This window comes from Delphinus delphis, chromosome 10 (genome assembly GCF_949987515.2).
Source record: "Delphinus delphis chromosome 10, mDelDel1.2, whole genome shotgun sequence".
NCBI classification, from domain to species: Eukaryota; Metazoa; Chordata; class Mammalia; order Artiodactyla; family Delphinidae; genus Delphinus; species Delphinus delphis.
The window spans coordinates 39,795,256-39,822,448 of NC_082692.2; the positions used below are offsets into that span (position 1 = coordinate 39,795,256).

Genomic DNA, 27,193 nt, shown 5'->3' on the forward strand with positions numbered 1-27,193 from the left:
CACTTGCAGCTCCTTGTCTGTGAAATGAGAGGGTTGGACAAGGTGGCCTCCTTTGTTAACGGAGGCTTCATGGAAGAGGCAACCTGGAGTGGGGTTTTGAAGGCTGTGTAGGAGCTGGTGGAGGCAGGCTGGCTGTCTGGATTTGCCAGCTTTACAAGACTTGTGTGCTTTCCCAGCCTTGTCTCCTAGGCTGAGGTCAGGGGAGGTAGGGGGCTCTGGCTCTGGCTCCTCCTAGAGGCCAGGGAGGAGTGAGTGAGGCCAGCAGCTGCCCTGGTCTGGGCTAGAGAGCAGGCTGACCTCGGAGCAAGGTCCAGGCCTCTCCCACCACCGTTTTCAGCTCTCCCCCAGACTCCACCCTTTGGCCCTGCTCCTCCCTCCACCATCACCACCTGCCTCTTCCTTTATTCCGCTCACTCTTCACCTTATTACCTTTCCCTCCCCTCTTTTCCAGCCCCATCCCCTCACCTGCTCCCAGGTGCCACCTTCATGCCTGCTCAGCCCATCATAATTCACAAGGAATTTCCATTTGCCCTCCCCCTCAATCACCACAACCCCTTTAAGACATGCTCTTGACAGACAATTCAATAGATGGGACAACTGAGTCTCTTGCCCCAGTGCCAGACCTAGAGAGCAGGGAGTCAGGGCTCCAAACAGTGCGGGACCCTCCCCCTGCCCCCACCCACACCACATTTCATGCCCCACCCTATGCCCCCAGCCAGGTGAGTGACCTGTCGGGTGGAACAACTCTTCCCAAAGCAAACTTTGCACAAGCCGAGTTGCCCTGGGCTCTTCCTGACATTTAATGCCAATCTCCTTCCCCTGCCTCGTTTGCATGTTCCCAGCCCAGGGGGTGCCCCCTGCCAGATTCTCCTCTCCCGCTTCTCAGGGGCCTCCGGACTAGGGGAAGGTGAGCCTCCTCTTCCCTCTGGATCACTCCTTCCAGGCCAGGGACTCTGGTGGGGGCCTAATGGACCAGAGCCCACCCTGGGCTATAGAAAGGAGTAATGAGGTTTCTCTGGGCACCACCAGAATCGAAGGGGCCCTTCCTTTTCCCTCCAGCTCTGGGGTTGAGGAGAGTGGTCTGGGAGTGACAGTCTGGGTTAAGGTCCCAGCACCTGGGACTGGTGACAAGGGTGGGGCCCAGGTCTCTGCTCTTGGGGCAGCGAGTTGGTCTGAGGGTTGCTGAGATCCAGCTCTTCCTGCCTCTGACTTCCATTCCAAGTCAGGCTGATGGGCAAGACGGAGGTCATGGGGTCATAGACTCCAGACAGTGTCTGGGCCAGAAAAGCTCTGGGAGATGACTTACCCAGTGGGAGAACAGAGGAGGAGACTGAGGCCCAGAGGGGACCAGGGGCTGCCCAGGGCCTTACATATGGTGGGAACAGGGCAGAATATGAATCCACATCTCCAGATGCTGAGGCCTCGAGTTCTTTCCAGACCACACACCCTTTGGAGCAAACTCAAATACAGGGGTGAGCTTGGGGCTGAGGTGGGTCCCTGTACCTCCAGGCTTCAGGCATCGGTGCCACCCAGACCCCCCCAGTGTGACTTTTGTGGGGCTGGGGTTTTCTAGGGCTGGGCCCGCAGGTAGCCTGAGCGAGGCGACAGGGGTGGTCAGCAGGGGTGATCCTAGAGGTCGGAAAATGCCAAGTCATCAGCACCATCTGGAAAGAGGGCACCTTGAGTTCCAATCCCTGCCTGGTCACCATGGACACGTGCCCTGAGGCAGCCACCGCCCCCTGCCTGTCAGGTGGGAATAATCCTGGCTGCGCCACTGCCCCAGAAGACAGTGGGAGAGCCAAAGCAGTTTATTTAGTTGGACTTCACTTTGTCCCTGGAAGAGTTGGAGGCGATGTCAGTGGTGGGGTGTGTGTGGGGGGATTGGGGGTGTTGGATGCCCATGGTACCCACACCATGGGAGCAAATGGGAGACAGTGCTGGTACACACATGCCTTCGGGCTCCTGGCTGCCCCTGGGAACTGTGGGCAAAGCAGTCCTGACCATAATTCCTTGATGTTCCCTGACTCGTTTGTTTCCTGTCCCCCATCCTCCTGCTACCTGGCCCTGTTCCCTAACTCCCTACTCCCAAGTCTCCCTGGGCCCGTGGGCTGGCTCCCCAAGTTAAATCTTCCCAAGTAGAACCTTTGCTCCTGCTAATTGGATCCAGCTAGTTTCTTTTCTTTTTTATTCCTTTTTTGCCCGTGCCGCGCAGCATATGGGATCTTAGTTCCCTGACCAGGGATCAAACCCGCGCCCTCAGCAATGAAAGCGTGGAGTCCTAACCACTGGACCGCCAGGGAATTCCCTGGATCCAGCTAGTATGAAGAGCAGTTTCAAAGGACGAGGGAGCTGGGTTTTCATGGGAGGGCAGGAGTTGTCCAAGGAGCAGTGAGGGGGCTGGAGGGGGAGTAGCAGCGTGGGAAGGGAATGTCTAGGGGAGCAGGAAGGCTGAGGCCAGAGGCAGGGAGGGTTCAAGGAAGCTAGACAGGTGCAGGCAGGCCCAGGGCACTGGATTGGGCAGGCCCAGCTTCTCTCCAAGGTGCTGACCAGCTGACTGGGGGTTGGGGGGACAGGCCCCTGGGGCCCCTGCCCACTCTGCATGGCTCCTGGCCAGGTCCTGATCGCACCCCCAAAGCCCCCTGATTCCAACCCATGAATGCAGGCCCAGAGGTTTGGAGGGAGGGAGGGAAGGGCTGACAACAGTGGGGAAACTGGAGGAGGTCTGTCCCCAGTTGGTGGAGTAGGCGGCTCTGGGCAGAGTGGCAGGCTCTGTCTCACCCTGGCCCCAGCCTCTCGCCCTCAGCGCTCTTCTCACGGGCCCTGCAGCTGGGGTGCTGGGCTCTGGGCAGACTAAGCTTGTGTCTCAGGATTGAGGTAGGGGCTCAGGCATATTTACCCTACCCACCACCCCCTTGGGGGTAAGATCTGAGCCTAGATTGAGCAGGACGTGAGAGACAGGCTCCAGCCCCATGACAGTCCAGGGCCTTAGTAAAGACTCTGGTAACTCCATTTCCCTGGGGCTGTGGTTTCAGGAGATATCTGAGCATCTTTTGCATGTCAGGATGGGAGTGAGAACCTGGAGGCCGGGGAGTTGCCTCCCAAGGGGCAGGAAACAGCTGCTGTAAGTCTCTAACTTTGGGTCCCTCTGCCTTCTCTCCTTACTCTGCCTTCCTGGGAGAATGTGAGGCACTGAAAAGAAGTGGCCCAGGTGGCTAATCCCTCTGGCTGCTACCCTGCGAATCCGCCTCATTTCTGGGCCTTGGCCTCCGCCAGCTGTTATCAAATTTCTTTGTCTGGAGTCAGAGCCAGTGCCTCTGAGGCAGGAGGGAGGCAGGACATGCTGAGCCTTAATCTAGACACGTGGCTTAATCCAGAAAAGACCAGCTCGAGGTTTGGAAGCTGGAGCCATCGCTCAGGAGACGGGCAGCCCCTCGGGGCCAGAGGCTGTCAGGAGGGACCTGGACCTGGCAAAGCCTGGGCTTGTCCCAGGACCCTAGGCCTATGGTGCAGTGGTCCTGGCTCTGCTGTGTGACTGTGGACACATCCCTGCCACTCTCTGAGCCTTATTTTCCCAGGGCACACGTGTCCCCATGGGTAGACAATCACCCATGAATGTAATCACAGCTGAGTTGCATGGCACAGGTGGGGAGAGCTGGAGAGTCAGAGGAGAAAGCTGCTGGGGACGGCTCCCTGGGGGAGGAGGGTTTTGGGCTAAACTGTGATGAGAAGGAAGGGGCATCTTGGGCAGGGGGACGACAAAACAAGAGAAAATAGCCATGTCATGCCCACAGCACAGGGACCAAGGGAGAAGCACCGTTCTCATCAGAGCCTGGATATGTGGTCACCATGTTGGTCTCTGGTTCTGGTCCAGACCCTGCCCTTAACCACTGAATACATCTGTTTCCCGCTCTGGCCTTCATTGTTCCCATCTATAGGGATCATGTAGTCCACGGTCCCTTCCAGCTCTGATTATCTGGCTCAGAGGTAGGCGCCAGCCACTGGGCCAGGCAGGGCAGGCAGTGGGGAACCATGGGAGGTTCCAGAGCCCAGGGGTGCCTGATGAAAGGGTTTTGGAGGGAAATGAACTTGACAGTGCAGTGGAGTGAGCAGCTAGGAGGCGGGCATGAACTTTGGAGGACCAAGCTGCCTGATCAGGAGGTGGGCAGGACCCTGGGAAGATGGGACCGTCCGGAGCCTCAGAGGGAACGTGGTACAATGAGCAGAGCCCGCACATGGCCGGCTGTGGACCTCGGGCAATAGCTGCACAACCTCTCTGAGCCTCACAGTCCACGTCTATAAAACAGGGCTCTCGAGTCCCCTGTGGGTAGTAAAAGGGTAACATGTACCAACGCTCTGGGCCCAGAAGTTGCTCCCCGTGTGTTCTCTTCCCTCCCAAGTCCAGTCCTAGAGCCTGGAGGAGGTGCCAGGGATGCAGGCTGGGCACACCAGCCCCTGGCTCCCTGATCAGTAAACCCAGGTCCCCCACGCTTGGCTGCCGGGGTCCGAGCCTTCTGCACCACCTCCCCACCTGCGGACAATCGGCTCTTGCCTCCTGCCGCATGGTTAATCATTAACTTTTTTTTCACCAGGTAGGTGTTGGAGCTGGGACCAAGCCTTGGTTGAGAGCAGGTTCCTTGGTGTTTAGGAGCAAGGTGACGGGGAGCTGGAATGTGGGGTGTGGAGGAGGAGGTGGGAGTTCTCTGCTGGTGAAGGAGCCCCGGGCCAGGAGCCGGAAGTCGTTTAGTTCTCTGCACCATAACTTCCCCACCACAGCGTAGGAATGAGCCTAAGGCCTGAACTGCCGCTCTCCCGGGAGGGAACGGAGGCGAGGGCTTCAAAGCTCACTTGACAAATGTGTCAGGGATGTGTCATCACGTCCCCACCTGGCAAATGCTGCCACCTGTCCTGCCCTTTCATCCTCACTGACCCCTCACACCACTGTGCCCCGAAACACAGCAGCTGCCTCCCATCCTACCTGTGGCTGAGGCCAAGCAAACAGGAGGGCCACGAGGGAAGCAAGTTCCCCTGCTTCTTAGGAAAGGTTCTGTCTCCCTGGCACCCGGCCCAAGGTGTTGGCAGGGACTGTCCTAACGTGGCAGGCCGGGGAGTTCTGGGGACGTGGATGGGGCGGGAAGCAGGAAGGGGGTGATGAGGGAAGGGTGGGGTTGAGAGGGGCTCTCGGGGGGGGGGCCACCCAGGGGGTAGGGTGTGGACACAGGCTGGGGCGGGGACCCAGGGATAGAGCGGGCTGTTGGCTCTGCTTGGGTAAATAATGTGGACCCACAGCACACACGTGTGTTTGCACAGAAGGGCTTGAAATGATTCCAGGCCTGCCCTCTGTCCCCCGCAAGCCCGGCTCCCTGATCCCTGCCCACCCCACCCCACCCTGACCTCTCCTTCCTTGTCACTTAAAGGAGTCCTTGAAAGGGAGATGCAAAATGAAAGTGAACAAACACTCTTCTCTCTTTCTTGCGTTCTCTCCGCCACAGAAAAGCAGGGCCGCCGTGTACAGTTGGGAAGGTTGGGCACTGCACAAGATGGGGGACAAGGGTGAGCTGAAGTTCCACTTGGGCTCCATTCACCAAGCCACGCCACCCAGAGAGAAAAGGGCATCATTTTCTGAGTTGTACGCAGTTGCACTAGCTGCAGCCCTAGAGAAGCTAGAGCCTTCCAGACGGGGTTCTCTCTCTGCCTCACTTGCACGTTGAGGCTGAGCAAGTCAGTCTCATGAGGTGACTGGAGAAGGGCCAGGGAGCCCCCGCTCCATGGTCCTGGTACAGCGCAGCAAATCCCACCGTTAGAGAGTCTACCACTCCTTCCAGTAAAGCCTACCCCTCTTACTGGCCAGATGCCTTCAAAGCAGCAATTTGCAAACTTGAACACTCATCAGAATCACCCAACGGACCTGTAGAAACGCATTGCTAGGAATTCCCTGGCGTTACAGTGGTTAGGACTCTGCTCCCATGGCAGGGGGCCCAGGTTCAATGATCAGGGAACGAAGTTCCCACAAGCAGTGCGGCGCGGCCAAAAAAAAAAGAAAGCAATGCATTGCTGGAAAAAAAAAAAAGAAACGCATTGCTCGGCCTCCCCCGCCCTACTTTCCCCACCCCCACCCCCCCACCCCCGAGCTTCTGATTCAGTTGCTCTGATGAGGGCCTAAGAATTCAAGTTCCTCAAAAGTTCCTAGGTGGTGCTGATGCGGCTGGTCCCGGCACCACATTTTGAGAACACTGTTTAAAATGTAAATACCCCCAAGAAAGGACACACATTAACTTGCCCTTAGCAGGTTTACCTGCTCCTTTCCTCCTTTCGGAATGATCCCCTGTGTTATGGGGAACATACCTTGTTGGTAATCTTCCACCTCTGTCCTGATTTATTCTTGAGTTTTGAGTCCACAAATCATGGAAATATCCCAGGGACCCCAGTTCTTTGGTGTATGTACATCTCGCAAGTTCCCTGCCTCACCCAAACCACGGACTCCAATATGGGGCTCAGAGAAAAGGGTCCAGGGGAAGCAGAGCCTGGGGACCCGGGGGGAGGGACACTGTAGTTCCTCGCGTTGAGGCCAAATGGTGCCCCTCGGGAGGCATTGGGGCGGCAGGTAGGAGAGGAGTGGGGTCTGACTTGCTGAGGGACTCATTTGTCCCCCAGGGCCTGGGCCTTCTGACCAGCCCCTGCAGCTGTGGGGAAAGTGGGCCTGTAGGTCTGCACCTGGCACCTCCCACCTTGGGAACTGTGAGTTCTTCTGGGCGTGAGGGGAGAGAAGAGGGCCTGGGAGCTGGGAGGGGCTGGGGAAGCACCTTTCAGGAAAGGACAAGGAGGGTGGGTACCAGGAACCCAGCCCTGAGTAGGGGCGGGGCCAAGCACACCTGTACGTTGTTGTTCAGTGACCACCTCAGCAGCGTTAGGCCGGGAATTTATTCGCACCCGCCAAGTGGCCCTGTGGGGGAGGAAGGGGACCCGCCTCCCCAACCTGGGAGGAGATTCTACCCTGCCACACCCCTCACTTGCTCCTTTCATTCTTCACCCGGTTGGTGGAGATGATGGTGACCTTCTCCCTTCCCTACCCCCTCCAAGGGCAGAGTAAAAGAAAACAAGCTTTGCCACAGCAGAAAAGATTAGGTTAGCCCTTAGAAGGAGCTTCCTCAACAGGACAGGGGACTGGGATCTGGGTGGGGGCCGGCCCAGGGACAGAGGGCTGGATATTAAAGACTTCTTGTCCAGGCCTCAGTTTGCTCATCTGCCAAATGGGACTAATTGTGCCTTCCATCGTGAGGACTGAAAGAGGTCAAGAACCTCAGAAGATTGTTTTAAACAGGCTACACGTGTAAAGATTTGCTGCTCGTAGCCAACCTGGCTTCCCTGGGGAGTAAGGGAGCTGTCTGTTTACCGTCCTGCCCCCACTCCCATCCCACTGGCTTTCCAGCCACAAGACCTGTCTGCCCAGCCCTGTCCTAGCTGCCCAGTGACCCAGAAGCCCCAACTCTCTCCCAGGCCCAGCCACTGCCCGCTGGGCTCCTCATCTCTGTAACCAGCTTAGCAGCCCCCATGGGGATGGGGAAGCAGCTAGGACCTGACTCTCCTTCCTTTTTTATTTCTGTAGACGCAGCCGCCAGCCCGAGCAGCAGCGGCATGGGCAGCGCCAGCCCGGGCCTGAGTGGCGTCCCCCCAAGCCGCCTCCTGCTGCCCCCCGACACTGTGCTACGGACTGGCCTGGAGAAGGTGGCAGTGGGAGCAGGGGCAATGGGGCCCGAGAGACAGGACTGGAGCCCCAGCCCACCTGCCACACCTGAGCAGGGCCTGTCCACCTTCTACCTCTCCTACTTCGACATGCTGTTCTCCGAGGACAGCAGCTGGGTGGCCAAGGGCCCCGGGGCCAGCACTCGGGAGGAGCCGCCCGACGAGCCCGAGCAGTGCCCCGTCATCGACAGCCAAGCCCCGGGGGGCAGCCTGGACCTGGCGCCGGGTGGGCTGACCCTGGAGGAGCATTCACTGGAGCAGGTGCAGTCCATGGTGGTGGGCGAGGTGCTCAAGGACATCGAGACGGCCTGCAAGCTGCTCAACATCACGGCAGGTGAGCCCCTCCTCACGCCCCCCTCCGCCAGGGGGACACAGGCCAGCGGAGGTCACAGGGAGGTGTGGGGGCACCGCCTGGTGCACTGTGGTCACCCCCAGAGATGCTGGTGCTTCTACACATACACTCAGCCCCTAACACACAGCAGCTGCGAGCCTGGGATCCAAGGTTCCCACTCTCTCTGTGCCCCAGCTGCACCAGCCCAGTGTCCCCACTTGGTAGGTACCGGGTGAAGCAAATACGAGCTCTACACCATCTGGCCCACCTCCTCCTCTCACACTTAAATCCACTCTCCCCTTATTCACTCTGCTCCAGCCACTCCTGCCTCTTTGCTCTTACCGCAACACACACACCTCAGGACCTTTGCACTTGCTGGTCCCTCAACCCAGAGCACTCTTCCCCTACATACCTACCTGGCTCACCCCTCACCTCCTTCAGGTCTTGATTCAAATGGCACCATCTCGATGAGGCCTTTCCTGACCCCTCTATTGAAATTGCTGCCCATACCCCCACGTCTTATTCCTCCAACCTGCTTTATTTCTCTCATGTTTCCTACCGTCTGATATGCTGCATATTTATCTTGTTTACTGTTTCCCCTACTGGAATGTACATGCCCCAAGGGCAGGGATTTTCATTTGTTTTGTTCACTGCTACATCCCCAGTTCCTAGGATGTTACCTTGTACATAATAGATGCTCAATAAACAATAACTTAATATACCAGGCCCTGTTCTAGCACTGGGGAATTCAGTGTGAACATAGCACAAAGGCTCCTTCGTTCACTAAGCTAATGTTACAGTGACAAAACAGGTCATAAATAAATAGGATAATGTATCACTGGTCCAGTGGGGATGAGGGCTCTGATGAGGGGGGCACATCAGGAGGCCAGGCACGTGTCTGCGAGGGCCTGGAAGGTGTGGTTACGGAGCTTATGCTACTGATTGAGGGGCTGCTGGGTCTCCAGTCCCCTGTCCCTCCATCATCTCTCCAGCTTTGGGCAAGCCTGACCCATCTCCTTGGCCTTTGGGCCCTGGCATCTGAGGCTCGCACACAGGAAGGGTCTTCAGGCATCGCTTAGGCCTGGCTCCTCCTCCTCAGTCACCCAGGCCCAGCCCCTGCCACCTAGTAGTCCCAGCTGAGGTCCCGCCTTGAGGCAGCTCCTGCCCAGGCCCCATCCTCCAGTGGCCCAATGCCAGCCCTCAACCCGGGAGCTTTTCCCACGGTGCCTCCGCTCCCACACCAAGTTGGGGAGGGCCCTGCCCGCTAAACAATAGGGACAGAAACAAATTGCTTTGACCCTGAGGAAGAAAATAGGTTTATTAAGTGAGGGCAGGCCAGTCTGCAGGTCACTGAGCTTAGACCACAGCGTTCACTTGGAGGCCCCATTGTGTCTGTGCCTGCAGCTTGGCCACCACCCACGTGCCCTGCTGGGCTCACCCCAGGGCAGCTCCCCAGGGAGACTTATAGGACCAAGCCAGCCACTCGCCTCCGGGCCTTGGCCCCATGGCCACCCTGTACCCTGCCACCGCTCCCCCACATTTGGTGCACGTGCACTGAGCAGCTCTCCAGCACCCAGCCCTTTGTTAGGTGTTGGACGAGGGAATGGAACTCTCTCTGTGCCTCAGTTTCCTCATCTGTAAAATACAGTGCGGGTAGAGAGGGGTTTGTAGAGCTAATTCTTGGTTGGGTTTTTCTCTGGTTCTTTGAAGGGTTTGGGGAAGGCAAGAGGCATCTGGGAAAGAAAGAAGCTTGGGTGTTTCTGGTTTAATGTCACTGTCCCCTCCAGGGCTGTGGCTCCCCAAAAGGCCCTTTGGAGGGGCTGGAGGGGTCTGGGAGGACCTGAGGTCCAGGTGAGATGGGGGTGCAGAGGCCCCAGGCTGCCCTGCCCTGAGCCATGTTTGCTTCAAGGGCCCCGGTTCCTTCCTGTCACTGCCCCCTTCTTCGGTACCCCCTCCACGGAGCCCCTCAAGGCCCCATGTGGCCTGGCCTGGCCCCATCTCAGGAGTGCATGGTCCCAGGCCACCAGTTCCCATGGAGGCCCCATCAGAGCAGAGGGGCCACCTTGGTGGTGGTGCCCTCAAGCAGCCTCCAGGGCTGAAGGAGTGTCTCTTGCCCAGACCCCGTGGACTGGAGCCCTGGCAACGTGCAGAAGTGGCTCCTGTGGACAGAGCACCAGTACCGGCTGCCCTCCGTGGGCAAGGCCTTCCAGGAGCTGGGGGGTAAGGAGCTGTGTGCCATGTCGGAGGAGCAGTTCCGCCAGCGCTCGCCCCTGGGCGGGGACGTGCTGCACGCCCACCTGGACATCTGGAAATCAGGTGGGACAGGCGTGGGTAGAATGCCCCACCCCCCGCCCCCCACTGCGGGCTCCAAGCCAGGGACACCAAGGGGAACAGTTAGGTCAGCATGCCTGTCCGGAGGCTACACTCCACTGGGTAGGCAGCCCCTTGTCCCAATCTGGGCTCTGTTCTGAATCCCAACCCCAATGACAGCTGCCTCCCCGGGTCCTGGGTGAACTCTCCAGCCCCGACCCACTGCCTACCCTGGTCAAGGCCACAGAACTTAGGACAGAGCACATGGGAAGTTAAAAATAGAAGTTAGACTGTGAGGACACAGGACATCAGATACTCTAAGTCCTTCTTCTTTGTCCTTTTTAAAATTTTGTGTTTGTTTTGTGTTGTTTTCATTAAAGAAGAAACGAGGTAATAAATGTGCAGGAATTTTTAAAAGACCATCGTGAGCGACAGCACACCATGAAGAACAATCCTCCCTCCCACCCACCCCGGCCCTCCAATCCCCCTCCCTAGAGGCAACCACTGTTGCCAGTTTTGTGAGTACCTTGCCAAGGAAAGTCTATGCATATACAAGCAAGAGTAAGTGTGACGTCTACCCCTTTCTAACATGAACAGTACGAGTATCAGGCTGTTCTGTACTGAGCAGCGTATCCTGGATCTTGTTTCCCATCACTGTCTATACAGCTGCCCCGGTTTTGATGGCTGCATGCCAACCCCTAAATGTGTACTTGGTCTCAATCTTATCGGGCGCCCAGTGTGCCCTGCACAGAGCCGTGCACTTCAGAGGGGTCAGTCCTCGCTCCACGAGTCAAGGCCCCTGCCCCTCAGGGCCCAGGGTGAATAAGAGGACAGGTCCCACTCTCATGGCTCAGAAACCAGTGTCCTGCCCTAGCCCAGGCCCCTTGCCGGGGTCTGGCAAGAGCAGTGGACAGTGCCAGGCTATAAGCCGGGTGGTGGTGTGGACAGAAGCTGGCGGCCTCCGTGTCCCACTGCTTGTCTGGGGAGGGGGTCAGGTGGAGAGCAGGAGGGGATGGTGGTGCTCGGGGAACTTGGCAGCTGGAGGGCAGGGAGTGTTTTTATTATGCTGGGCACCGTGCAGGCTTCGCCACCCTGCATCCTTGCAAGACCTGTGAGGGGGTGTCCCAGCCCCATTTCACAGGTGACAGAAGGGAGGCAAAGCAAGGCTTGACTTCCAGTCCTCTCTGAACAAGGGGCTGCCTGCAGGGCCTCTAAGGCCCCTCCCAGCTCCGAAATCCTGCATTTTCTTCCCAGAGGAGGCTTTGTAAACAGCTGGTCTTCACAGGCTGGCAGGAGGGCGGGAGCCACGGGGGGGCTTCTCTGGCCCCACAGTTCCACCCAAATGCCCTCCTCCTCCCTTGGGGGGTCTCTCTGGTCCCCAACTTCCTCTCCTTGTCCCGCAGCGGCCTGGATGAAAGAGAGGACGTCCCTGGGGGCGATTCACTACTGTGGTGAGTCAGGCAGGGCAGGGAGGCGGCTGGGGCTCTGGGGTCTGGGGGTAGGCTGGGGCAGCCATTGAAGAAGGGGGCTCCCCACTCACCGCCACCCTCCCTGGCTGCCCAGCGTCGACCAGCGAAGAGAGCTGGACGGACAGCGAGGTGGACTCATCCTGTTCCGGGCAGCCCATCCACCTGTGGCAGTTTCTCAAGGAACTGCTGCTGAAGCCACACAGCTATGGCCGCTTCATCCGGTGGCTCAACAAGGAGAAGGGTGAGCAGTGCCAGGGGCAGGAGGGTAGGGGGCTGCTGGGAGCCTGTGGTCCTGCCAGGCGCTGGGCAGGGAGGGCTGGGGGCAGGGCAGAGGGCTGGAGCTGCCCCCACCTTTGCTCTGAATGCCACACACGCACTCTTACTGGACCGGCCCAGGGTCTGTGTGCCGTCTGTGTCCACGCGTGTTCCCCGGCTGGGCTCTGCCTGTTGAGGGTCCCCAGGGACACACAGTGCCTGGGACATAGCAGGGCCTTAAAACTCTGCTGAGAACCGGACACGGTCTTTACCCTCAAAACATCAGAGCTTGACGGAGGAGACTGATGGTATCCAATGAAAAATACAGTGCGGGCAACAGAGGTAATATTAGATTTTCAAGTAGCCACAATTAAACATTGTTTTAAACAGGTGAATTTAATTTTAATAATACATCTGTTTAATCCAATGGTATAAATTCATATAATTTCAACATATAATCGATATAGAAATTATTAATAAGATACTTCCTAAGTCTTTGAAATCTGGTATACATTTTATGCTTACGGCATACTTACGGCATACTTACGGCTTACTTCAGACCAGCCACATTTCAAGGGCTAAGAGCCACATGTGGCTAGTGGGGACCACATTGGACAGCAACAAGGCTGGATGGCGTGCGGGTGTGTGTTTTAGAAAAGGCTCGGAGCCAAGAAACCTGGGTTCTAGGCCCCCTCCTGCCATTAGTAGCCGTGGGCGCCTGGACCCCAGTCTTCATGTTTGTGAAATGGACTAGATTCGTTCATCCAGCAAACCTTCCCTGAGCACCTCCTCTGGTTCCATACTTGCTCAGCTGACATTTATGGAGGGTTACAGTGTCCTGAGGGTGTGGGGAGAATTCAGCGGTACCCCATCCTCCAGGGACCTACAGTCTTGTAGGAGAACCAGCAGTGAAATGAGCTGGTGTGCAGAATGTGTTGGGCTGTGATGGGGTCAGCTGTGCCTGGGTCCAGGAGGGCTTCACAGAGGAGTGACTTTGGGGCTGAGTGTGGAGCACGGGAAGGGGTTAGGAGGGGTGGAAAAGTTCCTGCACAAGGTGTGGTGATCCCGTGTGTATATTTGAGACTGAGAGTGAGCCGGTACTCCAGGGAGACTGTCCCATGAGGGCAGGGAGATCAGGGAGGGTGGGGTGGTCTGGGGAGCCTGCCTGGAGAGGCTGTGCTGACCTGTGCTTTGCCAGGTGGTTTAGAATGAGAACTGGGGGTATTAATGAGTAATAGTTCATCCTAAGGGGTACTTCCTTCAGGCTCTGCTCTAAGCGCTTTCCGTACCCACTCAACAACATGACGATCACTACAACCCCCTCTTACTGACAGGAAAACGGAGTCTCAGACAACTTCTAAAGGTAGAAAATGGCAGAGCCAGGATTCCAACCCAGGTCAGCCTGGCTCCAGATCCACTCTTTCCACCATCTCCTACCAATTAATCCTGCCAGAAAGGGCTGTGTGGGCTTGAAGTGTCTGAGAATCGCAAAGCGGTCTTTCAGGCTCGGGAACTGCACGGGCAACCTTGCCAAATGAGCCGTGTCTGCAGCCCGGAGCCCCGCAGGGCTTCTGCGTAGGGTGTGCACACCCCACGCTTAGGAGCAGAGGCTGGCAAGGATCAGGCCCTCAGGGCCCCAAGTCGCCAACCAACGTACGCAGGTTCACCCTGCACCAGGAGGTCTGTGAGTCCGTGGTAGGATTTACCACTTCCTGGGCCCTGTGGAACACCCTTCCCACATGTTCCTCTAACCCTCACCACAACCATGGGAGAAGGTATCGTGGCCCAGCGCCTGGCCCTACCCCGGGCGACTCTAGCCCTCCTGGCTGTGAGAGACTGACCTGCTGGTCTTGGTCTTTCTCCTTCCTGCCACCCCGCCTGCACTGCTGGCTCTCTCTGGGCCCTCCTGCTGCCCCAGGCATCTTCAAAATCGAGGACTCCGCGCAGGTGGCCCGGCTGTGGGGCATCCGCAAGAACCGCCCCGCCATGAACTACGACAAGCTGAGCCGCTCCATCCGCCAGTATTACAAGAAGGGCATCATCCGCAAGCCAGACATCTCCCAGCGCCTGGTCTACCAGTTCGTGCACCCCATCTGAGTGCTGCAGCCAGGCCCTGGGCCCGAACCTTGCCCTCGCCAGACCTCCCTCCTGCCTGCCCTGCCTCAGCCAGACCCTGAGCTGGGGGACAGGGCAGTCTGCTGGCATCCCGAGTTCAAGGTCAGGGAGGGGATGGCCCCTCGCTCCACGGCTGTCAGTGAGCTCTCTGGGGCCCAAGGGACCCCGGCATGGGCGTGCTTTCTCTTTGGGCCTGACTGCTCCTGCGCCCAGTCCACTGGAGGACGGCGGAAGCCAGGGCTGTTCTCAGTGTTCATGGCACCCCAGGGAAGGCCCTCCCTCCACCCAGCCTCTGACCCCAGAAGTGCCAGAGCAGAGCCGACAGAACGGCAGTGACTTGGCCAAGGCCACTCGCAGTCCAGTGCCCTCTGCCACCCATTCTGTACCGTGCCTGGCATGGTGCGGGGACATCTACACCCCCAAGTTGGGAAGCCAGGGGTGCCCTGGGGATGGATAATAAAGATACTAGAGAATTGACGTGGCCCCAGTGTCCTACATACGTTGAGGGAGTGGCACAGCCTGGAGGCCATCAATGCTCAAAAGGCTGTGGTCACAGGGGCCTGGGGTGGTCAAGGGAGGCTTCCTGGGGGAGGTGGCATTGAGCTGAGCCTAAAAGGAAAGGGGCAGTTGATTGGTAGAAGCAGTGGGAGAGAGGCAGTGAGTCCTCAAGGCCAACGAGGGGCTGGACTGGCCCACATCTCCCCTGACCTGGTATCAGCTGGAAGGAGGGCGTGGGCCGGGGCTGAAAAGGGTCTACTGCAGGACTGGAGAGATGGTGGTGTCCTTCCCATCCTCCTGCTCTGCTGTCGATCAGGACTTTCCCCTGGGGTGGGCCGAGGGCTGCCCCTCTTGTGAGGGGGTCCATAGCCCTTGCCTCTGCTTGGCCAACTGCAGGGCCTCTGGGCTGGGCAGCAGGGCTGTGGGAGAGGATGGAGCCTTCAGTCTTCCTCATGGGACACTGGCTCTGCAGCAAACGAGAGTGGAAGAGAGCCTGGCTTGCTGGCAATTCCTCTCTTGAGAGAAGCCACAGACCTCCTCAGGGGCCCGGAAGCTGTGAGCCCTGCAAGCTAGGTGTGAGGGGCCAGGGCCCCTGACGGGAAAAAGCGGTGGGTCTGAGTGTTCATCTGTGTGCTGAGGGAGATGGAACCCACCGCCTTCTTTCCTGGGCAAAGCAACTCGGCTTCCTCATGCTCCCCTCACGTTTGTTCATCCAGCTAAGTTGACCCGAGGGCCGACTAGGCAGCCAGGTGCTTCCACTGCTTTTTGTCATTAACCTTCCCAACAAAACTGTGAGGTAAGGGTCACCCCCCCAAAACACGCTACTTTGCAGCTGATGAAACTGAGGCTCAGAGCAGTCAAGTGCTCGCTCACAGTCACACAGCCAATCAGCGGCAGAACCAAGAACTGAACCCACAAGGACAGGGCTCCCCCTGTCCCTCCATGCCTCCTGCTCTGTCAGCGCCCTTAGCCTCTGTAACGCTTAGCTTCTGATGACAGGCTTCCAGGAGACAGCCCAGCGCCACCCAGACCACTGAGGGTTAAATGCTGCCCTGTACTGCACCTTCTGCCCTCAGCAATTTTATTGTCTCCAGAAGAAAGTTTACTCCTGGCAGTGAGCAAACAGCACCTTGGCATCTGTCAGCTGGGATTGCACTGGGAGGAGGAGGAGGCCCTGCCCCAGGCCAGTGCCTCGCTGGGCCCCTGCTGTCTGCCCACCCCCGGGGAGGGGGCAGACTGGGCCCTGGCCAGAACCCAGCTCGGCTCTGCTGAACTGCTGAACTGGTTTTGTCTCCGGCCTGCCCACCCTGCCCCCAAGTCCCTGGAGCCACCTGCTTGCACGTCCCCAGCTGGGCCTGGGCCTGGAGAGGCCTCGGATCTTGGGCTGGGGCTGGGAGGGAGGGAGGAGGATTAGGGGCGAGGAGTGGGGAGCTGGAGGCGCTCCAGAACGCGGAGCTGCGGGGGGCTTGGGTGGGGCAGCTCCCTGCTGTGTGGGTCTGCACGAGGCACAGAGGCACACACGCACCCAGTGACACCTCGCGTGCTGGCAGCAAACTCCAGAATCCTTTTTCTCCTTCACACACCTGCCTGTCAGAACTCCATCTAGCCTAGGTACTCCCTGACCTTCTGCAGGGGAGCCTGCCTCCAGGGCTCCCCATAACTGCATGGAACAGCCTGTCCAAATAAGGCAAACGTTTATCTTTACTTGAAGAGTCCTCTGGCTAAAACCAGGGGTTTGGCCCTGGAGGTGGATCTGGGGGATGAAGAATACGGGGGACAGAACAGATCCAATCCCCAAATGGACCTTTTCTCCTTGCCCTGAGCATGCCCCGAGGCTGGGGGAAAACAGTAGGGGTGAGGGGACTATAGTATATTTACCTTGAACGAGGGTTTGTGTCAGGACCCTGTCAGGCTGTCAAGGCCAGAAGGGCCTCAGAGAGACATCTAACCAGACGGGGGAGGCTGAGACCCGGGGTGGGGACACACTGACCTGATGGCAGGACTGGGACAGGGACTCCTGCCCTGCCCCAGAGGGGATCTGGCTGGAGTGGGGAAGCTGGAGCAGGGGCTGGGACTGGAGCTGAAGCTGGGCTGGGGGCTGAGCCCCGGGCATAACAGAGTTAGGAGCCCAGAGCCCCTGTCCTGCCCCACAAGGGGCCCCACACAGAAGTGCTGTCAGAGGTCAGGCAGGACACAGGAAAGTGTGGCATGGCCTGATGTCACACCACAGGGAGCCGGGACTGTGAACACCAGAAGCCACAGGCCTCAGCGGCCACTTTTAGAATTTTGCTTTAAAAATGGAAACCTATTTAGGGGTCAAATTCATCCTTGAACCATGAGTTTGGGAGCCCGGATGCCCCAGGTCTCCTGGTCAGTGCCCATCACCAGGCACCCGGGCTTCTAAAGGCCACAGCCTTGGAGCCTTGGAGAGCATCAGGTGTGACCTTCCCTGTACAGACAGGACCCGGGGCCCTGGAAGGTGAAGGGACCAGCCCTCAGGCCCCCAGCCCGTGGTGGTCACCAGGACAGGACCCAGCGTGCTCCCCAACAGACGTCCAACCGCAGGCAACTCTCAGAGCGCTCCCAAGACACACAAGACTCAGGATGACAACGTCCAGCCAGGTTGACACAGTTCTGGATTTTATCGACAGTCATACAGTCACAACTTATATATATATATATTTGTATTTATATACCTTTAAATTACACAATCATGTACAAAACGGGTGCATTGCTGAGACCACAGCACTTCTCGGAGTTTCACAGGTGTTGGACTAATGGAGTCAGGAAGCCTAGGGTGGCAGGCGGCGGGGCAGCCCCGGCTCCTCGCAGAGCCAGGCCGCAGAAAGGGCGCTTAACTGGGGACAAAACACGGTACACGCCGAGCCCCGCAGAGCACCCTGCGCAGCATCCAGGGGGCGGACGGGGGCTGCAGGAGGCGGTGGGCGTTGAGTGACTGACACCAGCACTGACAGGTGGGGCTCAGGGGGACTTCCGGGTGGGAGACCCTCCTGCCCTGGGGTCCCGAGGAGCCTGGGGACTGAGAGGGAGTGGTCCCCAACAGGGCCGTGGAGGTGATTGCTCAGAAGGGATGGGTTTTGAGTCCCTGCCCCGGCGTGGGCTGCTGGAGTGCTGAGGGGGACAGGCCTGGGGTCCAGCCAGGGCCACAGCCCCTCCCCAGGTACCAGGAAGCCACGGGCACAGAGAGGGGGAGCCCAGACCCAAGGTGCAGATGTGCTCGCTTCCCGCCTTCCAAGGCGCAGAGGCCTCCAACCCCAACTCCTGCCCTTGGGGAGAGGCCGAAGAGGCTTTTGTTCTGGAGTCCGGAGGCCTGAGGCTTCCGAAATCTTAGTTCAGGCTCTGAGGGGCCTAGGGCACATCTCAGGCTGCAGCAGAGGCCCAGAAGGCAGACAGTAACAAGAACAGGGGTGCTGAGAGGGGAGTCTGCCCGACCCTGGGGGTGCCATGGTCCCCAAACCCCCAACTCCCCTGGCCCCAAAGGAGGCCTGCACCAGCTCAGGCCCCTGTGACTCTGCCCAGGTCCTCACATGACCAGGCTCAGGGCCCTGAGGCTGGGGTCTGTGACCTCCTGAGTGGGCTGCTGGGAGAAGAAGCACGGAGCAAAAGAGGACGGAGGCTGATGGAGGGGCTGGGGTATCACACTGTCTTTACCTGGAGGCCCGGGGTCCAGGAGCTGCTGGAGCTGAGCGGGTAGGGTGTCTGCAGGCCCGAAGCTCAGAAGTGGCGTCAGCTGTGAGCAGTAACCTCACCTGGTGCTGCCGGAAGCCTCAAGGCCTCACCCCGGAGGTTCCCGAGACTCCTCTTCCCATCATTCCCCTACCTCGTTGGGTCTTGTCCTGCCCTGGTCGGCTTCTCAAGCACCCTCGCCCCACTCCTATGGGCAAGGCTGGTTGGTACCTGGTACGAATACCTGGTAATCCAGCACCACTTCCTTTCACCAACCACAGGAAACACTCCTGCTCTTGCAGGAGGCCCTTTGCCTCCTCCCACCCACAAAAGTCCTTTAACTGAGACCCAGGCTTGGAGAGATGGAGGGGCTGCCAGCAGGAGGGGCTGCCAGGGGCTGGGGTTGGGCGAGAGGGGACAAGGAAGAAAGACCTGGCGGCTGTCCTGCTCCTGAGGCCGGGGCTCCTCCCTCCTGCAAACCCATGCCTCTCCCATTGGCCACAGGCACCGGGTCCCCAGTGCCTCCCCAGGCAGGCCAGAGCAGGGGAGAGAGGCATGGGAGGCCAGCTTAGCCCAGTGGTTCTACAGTTTTAGATGGACATGGAGGGAGGGAGGGAGGCAGGGAGGGCAAGAGGCCCTCCTCCCCAGGAGGCTGCTACTGTTGTTGGCTTTGCGCTGGGCTTTGGGGCCCCTCCCCACGGCCTGAGGCCTTACAAGAGCGGGGCGGGGTCTGAGGAAGAGCCTGTGCCGGAAGTACTGACAGCTGCAAAGAAGGGCCCCAGCAGGGTCCTGGTCCTTCTGCTGAGCCTGCTCCCCGTTCACTCACCCTCCTACACCCCAGTCACACTGTCACCAACCCCAACTCACCCCTCTTCATGTCCTGGGGAGTCTAGGGACCCCTGGAAAGCTCTATGGGAGAAGAGGGTGACCATCCCTCCTCCAGCCCCACCAGTCCTGAGGCGCAAGGCTAGGAGAAGGGTACTCCCCAGGCAGAGTGGAAGACTAAAGAGGAGGCCCCCTTCTTGGGGGGCTGCAGGGGAGGTCTTTCACAATAGGGAGGGGGTGGGAGGGGAGCAGGGTGGGGCTGGAGGCAGAGGTCATAAAACCAGGCCCAGAAGATGGGGGCAGGTGCTGGCAGCCTGGGGTGGGGAGGGGAAGGCTGGGGGGACTGAGGCAGGATGAAAGGGTCCAGGAGACACCCCTCTGGGCTCAGGAGACTCTCTGGTGGGATCTGAAGAGCAGGTGTTGTGATGTCGCTGTTGGGCTAAATCCTAAGACCCTCACCTACCCTGGGGCCATCACCCCAAGTCCCACCACCCTGGCCTCCAGGCAAATGCTCTGTCTCTTAGTATTTTTTTGTTTTGTTCTGTTTTGACTTTTAAAAAAATAAAAGCTTGATTGGAAAATATGTCTGGAACTCTATGGCGAGGGGAGGAGGACAAGAGTGGGCAGGGAGGGGAGGCGGTGGGTGAGGAGTGGGGGTGATGTGGAGGGAGCAGGGTAGCTAGATGGCCTCCACGTAGTTGGCGGGATAGAGGCCCAGCTGCCCGCTGTCCAGCCGCCCGCGGCACCAGCCCTGCTCGTCCTCCTCGCCAAGCTTGGTGAGCTCATCTCCTAGGGAGGGGACACAGAGGAGCTGCTTGACAGGAACTCAGGGAGGACTGACCCCCACCCCCACCTGCCGGGTAAGCCCTCTGATTACACTGGGCTGACCCCAGTGCCCCTCCCATTACTGCCCGGATGCCAGCCCCCGCTCCACCACGAGACCAGCCCCACCCACACCTCAACACCCACGGGCGGCCCAGCCAACCACCTAATCTCGGCTCCACCCCAGAAACCCAGGCCCCGCCTTCAGCTTCACGGCCGTAGTCCTGTCCGTCCTCCTGGCAGCCCTGCCCTCAGGCTCCGCCCCCAATCCTTGTTCTGGCCCTACCCCCACCCTATTCTCAGGTCCAGATTCTGCCCCTGGCACCCAGTTGCCAGTCTCAGGCCCTGCCCTTGCTCTCCAGTTGAAGTCTTGCCCCCGAAGCACAGGTCGCCCTCCAGGTCTTGGCCACGCCCATGCGCCAGGCCCCGCCCCAGATTCGACCGGTCCCGCCCCCTTACCAGCCTTGAAGCTGAGCTCGTCCTGCTCCTGGCCGTCGTAGTCGTAGAGCGCCCGCACACGCACTCCCTTGGCGTCTTCATCGAAGGGGTTGGAGCCCCCGTTGGCTTCATTTCCCCCAAATGGATTCCCGCTCTCGTCGTCCGACCACTCAGTGGCGTAAGTCTGGCCCCTGTCGTAGCTGCTAACACTGAGAGGTAGAGAGAGGACCCAGCATGAGTGGCCTCTCACCCTGTCCTTAGGGCTGCCCCCTCCTCCCAGCCAGAGCCCTGACCCTAAAGTCCACCAAGGCTGGAGCAAGGACGGGCCTTGTAAGACGGGGTCCGGAGCCAGTGACCTTCACTGACAGCTCTTTAACCAGATGGGAGGCAGGACTATTAGCATTACTCAGCCCTTGAGTGAGGAGGTGCTGAAGGAGACCCCAGAGAACATCTGACCCCTCATCTGAAAGGGGTATTACAACCCAGTGGCTAAGAGTGAGGATTACTAGTACTAGGGATGTAATGTACAACATGATAAAGATAATTAACACTGCTGTATGTTATCTATGAAAGTTACAACAGTAAATCCTAAAAGTTCTCACCACTAGGAAAACAATTCTTTTCTAATTCTTTAACTTTGTATCTATATGAGATGACGGATGCTCACTAAACTTATTGTGATAATCATTTCATGACGTATGTGAGTCAGACCATTATGCTGTACACCTTAACCTTATACAGTGCTGTGTATCAATTATATCTCAATAAAACTGGAAGAAAAAAAACAAAACAAGAAAAGAAAGAAAGAAGGCCAAGGCAAATATATGAGTGAGGATTCTGGAGCCAGACCTCTTGGGCATCATATCTTGGGTCTGAGGCTTACTAACCAGCTGTGTGACCTTGGGCAAGTCACTTAACCTCTCTGGGTGTTGATTTCTCCATCTGTAAAATGGGAATATTTACACACTCCTCAGAGTGTTGAGAGACATTAAGGAGCTAATTTATGGAAAACGCTTAGAACAGTACCTGGCACACAGTAGGTGCTCTCATGGGGTTATCTATCACTACCTTTGAGAGGAGCCCAAGCTTGCCATGATTGAGACCATTTCTTGTCTCCTGAGGTAAAACTCAGCTGTCCCAGTATGTGGACCCCCCTGGCCCCCAGGAAGCTCCGTAGGAGGCACTTACCTGCCACGGTCCCCAGCCTGGGATGTGGACTCCACCATCCCAGCAGCATTGGTCAGCACTACCCCCTCTGCCTTCTTGGGCTGTTTCTCCTTCTTGGTGGTGGTGTGCGGGAGGTCTGGGTTCCACTCCTGGGGGGTGTCAGGGGAGCAGTCAGGCTGGGGGACTGCCCCCCAAGGCTCCTTCCAGCTGTTTCAGATTCCCCTTCCCCATCCCCGCACATCCTCACCTCAAACTGGGGCCAATTCATGGGCATGCCAGGGCCGCTGGTGCTGCGGAACCATCTGAGGTCGTCCTGGGCGTCGGCCCCCCGGATGGCCTGCTCCAGCTCCCGGTACACTTGAACATAGCTGTGCACGGGGGAGATGGAGAGGTGCAGGGCAAGATGCACCATGGCCCCATCTCAGCCTCAGTGAGGGCCAGAGCCTGTTCAGGAGACCAGGGTGCTGGCGTGCCCCCCAGCTGGGAATCAGGCTGCTTCCCAAGGAGCAATCTCTGAGTGGGCAGCTCCAGGTATGCCCAGTGGGCACCTTTCTCCATCCCCACCTTAGCCACTCACCCAGCCATCCAAGCATGTTTCTTGAGTATCTGGTGTGCGTCAGCTTACACCCAGGCAGCTACTGGCCCCTGCAGCTCCGCCCTCCCCTTCCTGTCACTATAACATAGGGCCCAGGATGCCCTGCTGCCTCTGCCTGTGCCCACCGTGCCGCCACGCCCAGCTACCTGCTATTCTCAGCTAGGTTGAGGTGACGTTTGATGTCTAGCAGCACCTCCTTGAGGAAGACCAGCCTCCTTTCCTCAAATTGCTGGCACTGTTCAAACACCTGCTCCATGCCCTCCATGTACTGGGGTGTGGTCTTGCCCACGTCATCCAGCACCTTCTCATACTTCTCCTGTGTCTATAGGAACCAGAGCAAAGTGGGGGGTGGTGGTGAGACCCAGGCCTGCAGCTCCCAGCTGCCACCCACTCCAGGGGGCCCTGAGACCCCAGCCCGACCAGCACCTTCTGCACATCCTGCTTGCACTTGTCCACTTTGTCCTGCAGCTTCTTCTGCTGCTCAGGTGTCACCGACTGCTCCGTCTTGCTATTCATCTCCCGGGTCATGGCCAGCTTCTCCTCTTTGCAGGCCAGATGGTAGGCCTTCTTGGCTGCCTCTAGCTGTGGGGAGGGGGGAGAGGGGGCAGGGTGTAAGCAGAAGCAAACGTGTTCACTTTCAACCCCTCCCACCTGCCCACTCCACCGGGAGCTGTGAGCACACATTCTTAAAAGGCGGAAGGGATGCAGGCCCCAGCTTCAGGTATTCAGGAGCAGTGCCCACCCATCTGTGCATTTCCCTGCACCGCCTGCCCCTATGGACACCCTCCCCTCGGGCACTGCAGTGCCTGCCCCATCTGTGGGTGTTTCTCTCTGGCAGGCAGTGCTGCTCTCCTGTGGGCCCAATACCAGCGGGCAGTGTACTGCCTGCCACATCTGTAGAGACCCTCCCTCTGATCAGTCTGCCCCTCTGAGCCCAGCTGCCCAGCCTCGCCCCTTCCGTGGCAGCCGCCCACCAGGCACCTCCTTCATCTTCTTGGCCCAGGGCTTCTGGGCCTTGCGGAAGCCGTCTTCAGCCTCCTTGGTCTCCTTGAAGCCGCCCATGATCTGCTTGTGATAGGCATCCTTCTGCCAGTTCTTGACCTTCTCCAGGTCCTCGTTCAGCAGGCTGTTCTTCACCTCCTGGTGCAGTTCGCTCACCTTGTCCGCCTCCGTCATCATGGCACCCCAGGCCCGTTCCAGGCTGCCATACTGTGGGCCTGAGGAAATGGCCATGTGGTCACCGGGTCCTCATTACCCCTGGCCCAGAGGCTCGCCTCACACCTCCTTTCTCTAAGGCTTTCCCCATACTTCCCATGGCAGCAGAAATGCCCTCCTCTGCTCTCCCTACAGTTTTATCCATCTTCCAGGGCCCAAGAACAGCCACCTGCTTCAGGAAGCCTTTTCTGAGTACTCTATCCTCACACACCTCGGCCTCCAGCCCTCATGAATTCTTCTTAACAGCGTCCATCTCTGGGCCTACTCCCTGTCTCCCCCATCAGCTTGTGAGCCCCACGGGCGGCAGCCTGGACCCCCATGAGCTCTCACAAGCCAGCACACAGCACCAGACACACAGTCGGTGCTCCAGGAATGTTGACTGAAGGTAAAACTGAAGAACCAACTGGTGACAGATAACGGGAAGCCACCGGGACCACACATCCCACAGGATCTGGACCAGCAAGAACAATTGCTATAATAAAATTTGCATATGGGCCACATTAAACGCCCTGAATTTGATAGCTGAACTATGGTTATGTAAACAAATGTTCTTATTCTTCGGTGATCCATGAAGAATTTAGGGTGAAGGGGCATGTCTCTAACTTGAATGGTTCAGAAAAGCTACGCCTATAAATAGAGAGAGAGTGAGAAAACAAACGTGCTAAAATGTGAGCTGGTGAGTCTAGGTGAAAGGTATGTAATTCTCTGTACTATTCTAGCAACTGTTCTCTAAGCTTAAATTATTTCAAAATAAAAAGTTGTTTGTTTTTAATCCAACCTAAAATTGCAGAAAGTAGAGTTGACCGGGGACAGGGAGGCCTGCGTGGTTTGGGAGGGGAAGTGTGCAGGGCAGGGCCCGGCGACTGGGGGGTGCAAGTGCATCCAGAGGCAGGGCGCTCCCGGAACCCAGACAGTGGGGGCCCGGTTAGCGCCTGGGGTGTGCGCAAGGGCTGGGCATGGGGCAGGAGGGGGAGGGGCACCTTTCTCGATGAGCTGGCGCCAGCGCTTGGCCCAGTCGGTGAGCTGCTGCGCATACGCCTTCTCGATCTTGGCGCGCTCCTGCACGCAGTTCATCAGGTCGTTGCACAGCCGGTGCCCGTCATCGATGCGCTTCACCGTCCGCTTGTAGTTCCCCACCTGGCGGCCGAGCAGCGAGCACGACTCCCGCGGGCTCCCCGCCTCGCCCGCCCGGCCGCCCTGGCCACCCTGTCCTGCAGGGGGCGCCCGGCGGGCCACCCCGCGCTCACACCCTGGGGGCTCTGGACCCTCGCACTGATGGAGACTTGGACACCCCCCTCACACCCCACCGTCTATACACTCCCTCATCCCACTTTAAACAGAATTTCCTCACTGCCACCAAGTGCAGAAGGATATTTATAATTTGGACTTAGACTCAAATGAATTATTCATTTTGTACTTGCTGTGCTAGATCTATTATATTTATATAGAGTCATATAAGCGTTGAGCTGAGCTGCAGCTTCTTGACATAATATTATGTTTTGTAGACATCTCATTAAACACTTATTAATTTAGGTTTGGCAGTTTTTACTTTGGGTTTTGGAAGCCGATGGAAAATTTCTTTCTGGGTCTCCAATATTTTGGAAGGCTCCTGCAATGCTGACTCCACGTCTTTGTCGCTGCGGGGCTCCCTGAACTTGTAACACTTCTCTGTGACCAGTGCTCCGCCCCCTGCCCACTGCATAGGGTAGGAGGCGGGGCACAGCTGTGAAAGGCCACGTAAGCTGTAAAGTGCTGCACCTGCCTGCGTGAAGCACAAGGAGTCTGAGCCGGGGCCCCCAGAGCAGAGGGTCAGCCCTGTTCCACATCATAAATTCCACAGGATCTCTCCAGGGGCAGCTGGGAGGCAGAGGGGCTCTGGGCTCAATGGTCTGTAGGAACCACTTGGTGGCAACAACTGCCCGCTGGACATGGAGGGCTTTGGAGGGGTCCGTGGGGCTGGGGAGCAAGATCTGAGGTCACGGGTGGGTGGGAGCCTGGGCCTCCACGCAGCCAGGCTGCCTGGTCCCCAGGACCTGGGGAGCATCTAAGCCTCACCTCCCAGAAGCTGTCGGTGGTCTCCTCTGGAGCGAGCGAGGCCTCATCGTAGGAGCCAGACATGGTGTGGCCGTTGCGGGGTGGACAGGTGTGGAGTGGCGGTCAGCAGGCTGGCTGCTCATGTGCTGGGAGGGCAGGAGAGAGATCCTGGAGATGAGGGCAGCTCCCCGCATGCCCCATTCCAGGCCTGGGGCCCCAACTTGCTGTGGGGGCTCTACAGGCATGAGCTCGCATTGGATGGGGGCTTCCTGCCCAGAGACTGGCTCCCCATCCCTAGGGTAACCCCAAGAGCCACCCTGTAGCACCCCTCGTGCCCACCACCCGGTCTCTCCACCATAAGCCCTTCACTCCACATCCTGTCCTTCCCCTCTCCCCTAAGTCCGTCATCCAGCTCAAGTGTGGGCACCTCTTCTCAGAAGCCTGCTGCAACCACCAGAACCATGGTGCCTGCAACTGTTTTTGTGCTCCTGGACTCTTAGAGCTAAAACCTAGGGCCACGTAATTACATATTTGCTTTATATAAATCCGCAGTTTGCTTCACAGACACACACAACTCCTCAAAGCCAGCAATCAGACTTATCTCTGTGCGTGTCCTGCACTCCCTCCCCAGGACCTGGCACCCTGGGGCTCAATGATGAACCCTAGAAGGCTTCTCAATCGGCCCACCTCAGTACTGCCCACCCTGACATAGCTGAATCCTTGCACCTGGTGCAAAAGACCCACCTCAGCTCCCCCCCAATCCCCAATTGATGCAGAACCCCTGGTCTCAGCCCCTAGAACCTTCCTGAACCCCCCACCACCACCTGAAGCCTGGACCCAAGCCCCTTGGAAAGCTGGCAGCAGGGCCCCTCCTACCTCCCACCCAGGCTCAGTGCCGCCTCAGTTCTCTGAGCTACTGGGCTCCTGTAAATGCCCTTCCGGCTGCCCTGGTGCCCAGCCTCAAAGCCTCCATTAGCCGCTTATGTATCTCCCGAGTCCCAGACATGTGGCTTCCCGGCCCACAGGTCAGAGCACCGCCATCTGCGTGAACGTCAGGGTGGCTGTGTGTGCCACGGATCTGTCAGCAGGCATCACGGCTGTTCAATCTAGGCCATGTGCTGCCCCCGGGCCGGGGCAGGCACTGCCCTACTCCCATCCCCCAGTCCTCACTGCCACCCTGGACGAGAACGGCTCAGTAGTTAGGAGACAGGACTCAGAGAGCTAGTGGCCTGGTCTTCAAAGGGGCAGCGTGTACAGGCTGGGCCTGACCCTGAAATGGAGCAGGACCCCGTGATCCTTGCTGCCCATGTCCTCAGCCTGCCTTTTGTCTGTGGAAAAACTTTAGCCAAACAGTAAAGTTTAATCAGATAAGTGAGAAAATGCAGAAACAAGACTAAAAATCTGAGTCTAAACAAGTCCAACAAGAGAAAATAGTAATAGTTTCGTCATTAAGCATAGTCAAGGACCTTTAGTTCTTCTTCAAGGGCTCTAGATAATATTCTGAGCCGTATCCTGTGAGCTGTCTTACAGATACTAAAACCCCCACCAGGTGGAAGAAGTTAACTACATGATGACCAGGCTGTAGCCATGACGTAAGCTGCCACAATTCCAAGAGCTGGCCTCAAAGAAACAGGAACAAACCGACCCTGGAACTGAAGACTAACTGTACACAAACAATCAAGATGACGCTGG

General features: G+C 58.0%; 2 protein-coding genes across 5 annotated transcripts in view; one reads left to right on the forward strand and one right to left on the reverse strand.

Annotated features, from left to right (window-relative positions):
- Window positions 1-7,617: 7,617 nt before the first annotated feature.
- Window positions 7,618-14,610, forward strand: SPDEF (SAM pointed domain containing ETS transcription factor). 2 transcript variants are annotated; one of them, XM_060021318.1, is made up of 5 exons: window positions 7,618-8,074; window positions 10,190-10,387; window positions 11,785-11,832; window positions 11,945-12,091; window positions 14,024-14,610. In XM_060021318.1, exons 1-5 carry the CDS (start codon window positions 7,633-7,635, stop codon window positions 14,200-14,202), a joined length of 1,014 nt encoding a protein of 337 aa, XP_059877301.1. In that variant the 5' UTR covers window positions 7,618-7,632; the 3' UTR covers window positions 14,203-14,610. The 2 variants fall into 2 exon arrangements, with proteins under 2 accessions (XP_059877301.1, XP_059877302.1); XM_060021319.1 differs by lacking the exon at window positions 11,785-11,832 and having other exon boundaries at window positions 7,633-8,074.
- A 4,915-nt stretch (window positions 14,611-19,525) lies between these two features.
- Window positions 19,526-27,193, reverse strand: part of PACSIN1 (protein kinase C and casein kinase substrate in neurons 1) — a 62,874-nt gene continuing 55,206 nt past the window's right edge. For all 3 annotated transcript variants that reach the window (XM_060021987.1, XM_060021989.1, XM_060021988.1), the window contains exons 2-10: window positions 25,523-25,647; window positions 24,448-24,604; window positions 23,234-23,469; window positions 22,679-22,834; window positions 22,399-22,574; window positions 21,905-22,025; window positions 21,679-21,806; window positions 20,512-20,699; window positions 19,526-20,019 (exon numbers count right to left, since the gene is read on the reverse strand). In XM_060021987.1, coding sequence (XP_059877970.1) covers window positions 19,910-20,019; window positions 20,512-20,699; window positions 21,679-21,806; window positions 21,905-22,025; window positions 22,399-22,574; window positions 22,679-22,834; window positions 23,234-23,469; window positions 24,448-24,604; window positions 25,523-25,585 — 1,335 coding nt within the window. In that variant the 5' untranslated portion in view covers window positions 25,586-25,647 and the 3' untranslated portion in view covers window positions 19,526-19,909. The remainder of the gene's footprint in view (window positions 20,020-20,511; window positions 20,700-21,678; window positions 21,807-21,904; window positions 22,026-22,398; window positions 22,575-22,678; window positions 22,835-23,233; window positions 23,470-24,447; window positions 24,605-25,522; window positions 25,648-27,193) is intronic.